Below are 8849 nucleotides of genomic sequence, written 5' to 3' on the forward strand. Positions count from 1 at the left end.
TTACAGTTATAGACTACTGTAACCCTGCCTAGTGTTACAGTTATAGACTACTGTAACCCTGCCTGCTAGCTTGTTCGTTTCAAAACTTCACTTTTACCCCTATTTAGCAATTATTTGGCTAATTGGACCAGACCATACATTAATTTAGTTAAATTATTGTACTATAATTCGTAATAAATATTAAATAAAGTTAAAAATTAATTAAGATCGTATAATATTCACTAGCTTCATTCAAGTTATTTATGTTAGTTTTAATTAATGTAAATATAGCATAACATATTTTAATTAGTAATTCTTTCTTTACCTCAAAATCTGAATGAATATTTTTATTTCTGTTCTGGGCTAAAAGACAGTTATTAAAAATAAATTCATTCTCTTGTTATTAGATGAAATTATTTGATTAATATTAAGTGTAGGTACAAAGTACAAACCTCTGTGCATTGTTGTTGGCTGAGGATATGCTTCCTGCCAAGGCAACAAAGGAGGCACTCTCACGGTCTGCTTCCCGTTCAAGCTGACTTCCACTTCCGAGGGAAAGCGACGCTTCTCCAATGCTGGCGTTGCCGCCAGGGTGGCTGGCTGTATCACCATCTGAGTAATTATTTAGATCAAACTACTTATAAGAAGCCTCATGGAATAAGAACTTTTGAACCAAATTCCCGCTTTAATATTGGAAAAAATTTGCGACATTATCAATAACGCACAAATAATTATTGCAAATTTCACAATACTGAAGTGTACATTTGGTTCAGAAACAGAAGATAAAAATACTTATCATTAAAAAATTTATCACCCCTACCACTTTCCCTTTTTTCCTCTCTCTACAGGTAGGCTTCTCGTCCACTCAGTTTTAAATAATAATAAGTGGAGAAGATGGTTAGGGGGGGGGTGCGGACGGCAAAAAAAATAAATAAAAAATTATTAATTCGTGTTTATTTGTTTTTGTTTTTTTTGCTGACAGAACCCCCGACCATCTTTTCCACTTATTAATCTATGGCCAACTATCTACACCTCATTAAATAATAATATACATTTTTTAATTAATAGTTTATATCACTGATATAAATTATTACAATTTCATTGAGGAATGGAAAACATTTCCTCACTTTGACCCAAGTGGATCTTTCATAAGGCTTTAATATTGTATAGGCTAAGCATTGATAATGAAACATGTCTTAAGTGTTTACAACAAATTTCTTAGCCATTATTAGTACCTAATTATCCTCTACAAGCCGAATGGACCTTATTCCAGTAATTTAACACAAACAGGACGGGACAGTATGGAAGCTTTTTATCCAACTATCTTTTGCAATTATGAATACTGTTACAACCTCTTTATCTAAAGATTCAAGAGAGTAAGTAGAAGAAAAATAAATAATGCTGAGTGGGTATTAAATGCACTCAGCATGCAAATAGCAATACTCAGGTAATACTGCACTTAGCAATATACTGGAATTAGCCTGCGGATAGCTATGCACTCAGAAAGGAGATGTGGCAATAAAATAATTGACACCTTCCTTCAATCAGTTTTGGAATGAGTTAGAATTCTCTGCAGGGATATTTAATAAGCACAGCTTACTATAATAGTAGTTATTATTAGAAGAATCCTCCCATGTCTCCACTCATCAACCATTATCAACAAAACAAGAAGCTCGAACATTTCAACAATTTATATTAAAATGCTGAGGAAAAAGACAGAATAGGTTTTTCATTGTTTCAAATACGAGAAGAAAGTTTCATTTGTTGTATCAATAGAAAGCTAAAACTAACCTTCCCTCACAAAATCTAATGTAGCTCTTTAATTAAACTAGATGGATCCAAATCCATCAATACAATATTGTCTGGTACAAGACCAACACTGGTTTTGTTTAAGTGATCTTGATGGTCAGCAGCAGAAGGAGCAAGGGTCAATAAATGAATCATTTAATATTGTGTACCTTTCAATTACCGAACCTATCTCATGGGATTGCTATTCATCAGGCTCAATGAGAAACAAAAACAAATGTGCCTTAATGTTGAGGCAAAATGGTGCTCAAGACCACGTAAGTAGTCTTCCTCTTGGAGCTTGTCTCAAAGGCTAATCCAACCTTTATAAAGTGGCTACAAGAACTTGGGGGTTCAGTATCATCTCCTGCTAATACTGCAAATCATTTATAATCAAATAATAAATCTAAGACTTTTTGTCAATTAAAGAAGTAGTATATGCTAGTAAAAAAAATGTTAGGACTAAAAAATGTCAGTGTTTCATTATGTGTTAACAACGAGATGAAAGCTACAAGGAATCTCTAATACTAATGAGGAGCACATCTGCACAGTTATAAAGAAAATATTTATAAGTAGGTACCATTTGATCTATTGGCCAGAACTCCGAGAATGTCGGCCTCGTCATCGAACTCGAACCTGACCCCAGTGGCAGAGGTGGTGACACCACAGCCCCCGCTGCGGCAAAGGGACACTGGCACCACACCATAGACGTAGAAGAGGAGGATAGGTACCCCGATCCCCACGGCAAGCCCGGCCAGGATCGGCGAGATCAGCACCTGCAATATCAACATCAACTTTAGATAACCTTAACCAATTATAAAAAATAGAATAAATGGAATTATAACTATAAATAATTATATAACCCCTAGTTCACAAAGTACACATTGGAAAACTGTAAGGAGAGGGAAATTTTTTTTTTTTACCTAGAGAGGAGGAGAAATGTAATATGCTCTTTTTGAGTAAATAGTATATTTTGATGCATAAAGGGTTTTTAATATGTTTTACTTTATTTATCATTTGTTTTGTTGAACCAAAAAGCAAGCTAACCAATTTTCATTGTCCATAATAAATTCGTGATTCAAAACAAAACCAAGATGGCGGTACGTATTCTTCAGTCAACAAGTCCGTTGAATCAAGGCCATGTTGAGCAGATTCAAATATCATAAAAACTATTTTAACTCTTCCCATCATAATTGAAAATACAGTAAATCTAAGAAAAAATAGAAGTCAAGAAATAGTGCTAAAGAATAATATTCAGAAAGTAAATCATTTACAAAAATCCCTAACTGTTGTGCAACAATCGATGTTGCGACATCGAGACAGGTTTTGGTTTTTGGCATTCATTCGTTGTTTGGGAAATGATGTTTCCAAGATGAGGAGGTCCTCATCGGTTTCTGTCCAGCAAGGGTGGACATCTTGAAAAAAGAGGACAACCAAGAGTCACCCAAGAAGAAAAAGGGACTCTTTGTTTGGATCGACTAACAACATACATCGATGGATGAGAAGTAACTAAAAAACTGTAAGAGGACCAATGCTTTGTTTTGTTAGTGTTTGTTTACTGAGAGATTGTAAGCAGTCAGTGTTAGTTAATTGAGGAAATCATCAAAAGAAGAGTCTATGAAATTGGTTAGTTTTGTTATACCTAAATTTAAATACATGTGTAAAAGAGATATTAATTTAATTAAGTGTTAACAGTAAAAGTGTCTGTTTCTGATTGCCTAGAAACCCGCCCTGAGAAAAGAGTCTATTATATTATAAAATTTAAATAAAATTCTATTATCTGTTTAATTAAAAAAATAAAAATAAAATTCCATTCATTTTATTTTAATAAATTTTTGATTATTACAATATATTCAGTTTTTTTCCTTCTGTTAGCACTATAGGCCACCGAAATCTTTGCCACGTGCTCTGGTACTGAACCACAAATACGACTCACAACTAAGGTATACGGAGTAGGGTTTGGGCGAAGCGTATTCTTATGAGTGACCACTCATCCAAGTACTGACCACAATCCTACATTCATAACTTGGTTATCTTACCTATTGCAAGTGTCATAGCCCACACGACTACCCTGGCCCCCTTATTTAGGTGTGTGTGTATATATATGATTGTATGTATGTGTATGATAGTCATTGTCAAGCTATATATAACAGTATTTACTATTGAGGAGTGATAATTGACAGTATAAGTAGCGGTAGTGAAGCTATGCTACAACGTGAACATCTGATTATACCGTGCCACTTTACAGCTGCCAGAGCAACTATCACTATTGGAATCTGTATATATTTGTCATCATTATAACAGTTACTGACCTACTAGGTCTAGCCTCATAGTTGGTAATAAATGATACTAGAGTGAAGCTACTATCATGTCAGGTCAGTTTATATAGTGACATTTTAAAACGTCAACTGTCGCAGCAAATGAAATACATTTGTTATATATAATTTGAATTCTTGTTTGAAATTGGTCTGTTTATCAATTATAATAAAAATATTCATTTAGGTCCTACTTGTTTATTTTATTATTACTTTATTTTTGTTCGCACTTTTATAGAATGGAGTAATAATAAAATAAACATGTTGAGACTGAATGGGTATTTTATGGGGTGGAGTAATAATGATACAAACGTGGCGAGACTGAATGGATATTTTATGAAGTGGAGTAATAATAAAACAAACATGTCAAGACTGAATGGTTATTTTTAATTGAAATGTTTTTTATAATGGCAGTAGTAAGCAATTGCTAAACCAGGCCCCATTATTTATTGAAAGTTCCATAAATAAAGTTGTGAAATGTCCATGGCCTTTAAACCCTCCCCCCTTCCTAAGTACCTTAAAACCCCCCTGCCGGGTGAAGTTGGTAGTCTCCCATCGGGCGCCTCCCCAGGTATGGCGGGAACCGGGGAAATAAAATACCCGGGGTGGACCAAAACTAGACTCAAATCCAGGAGCGACGGTTTCTAGAATAGGCGGCGCACTGGTCAGCGTCTGTTCCTCAGGTTAGAGGCGGCTGTATTACACCTAGCAGAAGGTATAACATGCAAATAAAATAAATGCAATGAAAGAGTAGGAGATTAGTCTTACGGTGCAGGGGGTAGGATCCCCAGTACCGGCATCTGACGAGAGCGAGCAAGCGGGCTCCCAGACGTCGTCATCAAACGACCGCAGTGCTGCAGTGGTTGTCAACTTGGCTATTGTGGCATTCAAAGCTATAAGTTTGGAATATTGCCAAGAAGAGTGGACGAAGCTGGCTGGAGTGGTGGATGGTCTACACAAGTATATCCAGCAAAGACACAATGTACACAGAGAAATAAGGGAGTATGCCTGTAGGATACAAAACTACCTGGAGGCACTGGAGATCAAATTGCGGGAACACACAACGGAGAGTGTAAAATCAAATGTAGGAACTCAGACTATGAAGGTCGCCCTACTAGACACGTCCCTACCAAGAGAGAAGTTCGGAGTGTCTCCATCTTTACATGCTGGACTCAGACAGGAAGAAAGAACGAAAATGGCTGCGACTAAAATTAAGGGAAGGCATCAAAGAAAGGAAGGGCAATAAGGCAAACTGAACAGCCAGTACCCTCAACATCGCGACTGGAGTACGCCCGCAGAAGGGAGAAAACGAAGGCATCAGAGAAAGGAACGACATTGGATCAGCCCCAGCAGCATGTGGAAGATCATAAACCCCCCAAAGATGCGCAGGGGAAAAGAGTTTCTAGCGGGGAAATGGACACTAGGAAGGGAAAACGCCCACAGCCACCAAGACCGGATGCCTTGATAATCAAGATTTAGGACCCAGCACCTATGCGGAAACTCTCCGGAAGGTCCGAGACGACCCCGCTCTGAAAGGCTTGGGTACAAATATCTCAAAGGTCCGAATAAATAACGCAGGGAATCTACTGATCCAATTGGACCGGAAGTCTGGTGGTCCAGGGCGCCACTATGATGCGCACTCTTGAAGGTGCACTGGGAAATGACGCTCAAATTAGGCCGTGGACACAAGAGTCACTGGTTGAAATCAGGGACTTGGACGCCAATACGAAATAGGAAGAGGTTGCCGAAGCTCTGACAGCCCTTTTAGAAGAAGTGATACAACCTACAGCAGTACGATCGATGCGTGCAGCTTATGCTGGCACACAGACCGCAGTGGTTGCTCTGCCGGTTCTACTGGCGCGGAAGACTGTCACGGAAGGTAAAATCAGAGTGGTCCTAGTGGTTACCCGAATCCGGAAGAAGGTTCGACTTCTACGCTGTTTCCGGTGTTGGGAATTCGGACACTTGGCTAGAAGATGTAGATGTCCTGACAGGACCAAGTGTTGCCACGAATGTGGCGAAGAGAGGCATTTAGCCTCCGATTGCACGCGGAATTCTAGTTGTGCACTTTGCGCTGGTATGAGGACTCTTGTGGAGGAAATAAATACCCAGCATTACATCATGCCCTGCAAGAGCAAAGGAGGCTGAAAAAACTTACAAAATGAGGATCTTACAACTTAACCTCTACCACTGTGAAGCAGCTCAAGATCTTCTCTGGCAAACAGTGAAAGACTTGAGGATTGACGTGGCCATCCTGAGTGAACAATGTAAAAACCTGGAAAACGTCGCTTGGATATCTGACATCTCTGGAAAGGCTGCGATCTGGGCATGCGGCAGACAGGCCATAACCGAAGCGGCACAAGACCCCACATGTAGATTTGTCTGGACTAAGATACGACATCTATACTTGCATAGCTGCTAAGATGTCCGAGGGGGAATACCAGTAGTTATTGCCGGAAATTTTAATGCTTGGGCAACGGAGTGGGGTAGTCAGTCCTGTTAGAAGCATTCGGGCAGATAAAGGACCTGGTTTTGGCAAATACTGGGTCGGAGCCTACGTTCATGAGAGGAGGGAGTTCGGTAATTGACCTTTCGTTCGTTTGTGACATCCTCCTCCCAACTACTAGTTGGCAGGTCAACGAAGTGTACAGACACAGTGATCACCAGGCTATCCTCACTACAATATGGAACCGCGAACCAAGAGTCATTAGGCGTGAGAGGTGTGCGGTGCGCTGGAAACGCGGCTATGATTCGTTCCAATATAGGTAACAGTAGACTTCTAGTTTATTGGTGGAACGATCTAATCGCTGACCACCGTACACGATGCCATGGAGCGAGCGAGAGGCAGTCCGTTATTTCAGCAATTCCAGGAGAAATACAAGGATCAGAGGCGAGAACTCCAGCGAGCTATCAAAATGAGTAAGCGAAGATGCTGGAAAGAGCTTGAGTGATGAAGTGGATAAGGACCCGTGGGGAAGACCCTACCGCACAGTGATAAAGAAACTGAAAACCAGCGCTATGAACTCGCCCATGTGCCCGGTGACAGTGCAGAGTATCATTACTACTCTGTTTCCTGAACAAGAGGAATTACGGCAGACAGAGTCGTTGCCCCCATTTGATGTGCCAGCAGTAATGACAGAAAAGCTCGGTGACATCTGCCGTAGCCTTCAGATGGGAAAGCTATTGTGCTATTGTGACGATGGATGTAAGGAATCCCTTCAAAACAGCAAGCTGGAGGTGCATCCTGGATGCCCTACTGGTAATGAACGTCCCAGAATACCTCAGGAGTATCATTCGTGACTACTTTAAGGATAGGACCTTGATATGTTCGACAGAGGACGGCTCGAAAAGGTTTAAGGTGACTGGCGGTGTACCCCAGAGTTCGGTGCTTGGACCTCTGTTGTGGAATGCCATGAACGACGGAGTCCTTAGGCTTAGTCTACCAGAGGGTTCCGAAATAGTGGGCTTTGCTGATGATATCACGGTGCTAGTCGAAGCAAAGTATAAAGAAGAGCTCATTCTAAAGGCCAACCATTATGTCGCTTCCGTTCGAGATTAGCAAGAATCTGTAGGGCTGCAACCAGCAGACAGTAAGACAGAGGTCCTTCTCGTCAGTAGCAGGAAAATGAGGGAAACTATTACCTTGAGAGTGGGTAGGCAAGAGATACAGTCCAAGCCTTCTTTGACTTACCTCGGGGTAAGGATCGATGATAGACTCCGGTTCAGAGAGCATATTCAGTGGGTGAGTGATGAAGCGGCTAGAGTAACCACCTCACTGTCACGTTTAATGCCCTACATAGGTGGACCCAGGAATAGCCGTAGGTTGTTCATATCCTATGTGGTCCCATCCATTCTGCTCTACGCAGCTGCGATATGGAAGGATGCGTTGGATACTGAGGCCTACAGAAGACCGATGATGTCGGTGTATCGTAGATGTGCGCTAAGAGTGATCAGCGCGTTTCGTACAGTCTCATACGATGTATGCAGAATGTGAAATTGCGTGGTGGCCAGGATGCCACCGATTGCACTGATCGCCGATGAGAGGAGCCGCTCTTATAATAGTGTTGACTATATTTCCAGAGACGTATTAAGAAAGGAGACTCTAAGAAAATGGCAACGTCGCTGGAATATGGCATTCAGTGGAAGGTGGACGTACAGGCTGGTGTCCAACATCGAGGTTTGGGTGAATAGGAACCACGGGGAGGTAGACTATTATATCACCCAATTTATCACATGGCATGGTTGCTTCCGAGCCTACCAATTTAGGTTTAAGCTTGATGAGACTGGAGAATGCCCTCTGTGCCCAGGAATGGAAGAGAGTTCTTCTGTCACCGCTTTCATGAAGAAAGAAGAGAGCTCCGACGCGTTTGCAGCTCAGACCCGACAGCAGATAATATCGTCAACATTATGCTGCTTAACCAAGATTTGGATGGCAGGCCAACGATTTGCTGCACAAGTGCTGCAGAAGCTAAGAAATGAGAAGAAAGATAGGCGAGACAGGAGATAGCCTAAAACAATGAGGCGGCACTCAGCCAATCACCCCCACGATGTAATGCCTAACGGCGGTCCCGTGGAGGGTGAGAAACAGGTGTTGGGCGGTGGTTTTAGTGGGTAAAAATCCCACACATGGATAGGTACGGGCCTATCCGTGTCTTTTGAAGATTTCCACCGACCCTCGAAAAAAAAACCTTACTGAGTACCTTAAACACTCTCCCTCCTTTACTGAGTACCTTAAACACTTCCCCTCCCTTACTGAGTACCTTAAACACT

General features: G+C 41.1%; 1 protein-coding gene across 1 annotated transcript in view; it reads right to left on the reverse strand.

Moving 5' to 3' along the window:
* Positions 1 to 2540, reverse strand: part of LOC136797082 (E3 ubiquitin-protein ligase RNF19A-like) — a gene marked incomplete at its 5' end in the record, with an annotated part of 14550 nt that extends 12010 nt beyond the window's left edge. The window contains 2 exon segments of the mRNA XM_067052601.1: positions 432 to 591; positions 2345 to 2540. Coding sequence (XP_066908702.1) covers positions 432 to 591; positions 2345 to 2540 — 356 coding nt within the window.
* Positions 2541 to 8849: the final 6309 nt, after the last annotated feature.

Source organism: Halyomorpha halys, unplaced genomic scaffold (genome assembly GCF_000696795.3).
Source record: "Halyomorpha halys isolate HHAL.00 unplaced genomic scaffold, Hhal_1.1 Scaffold983.1, whole genome shotgun sequence".
Classification (NCBI taxonomy): domain Eukaryota; kingdom Metazoa; phylum Arthropoda; class Insecta; order Hemiptera; family Pentatomidae; genus Halyomorpha; species Halyomorpha halys.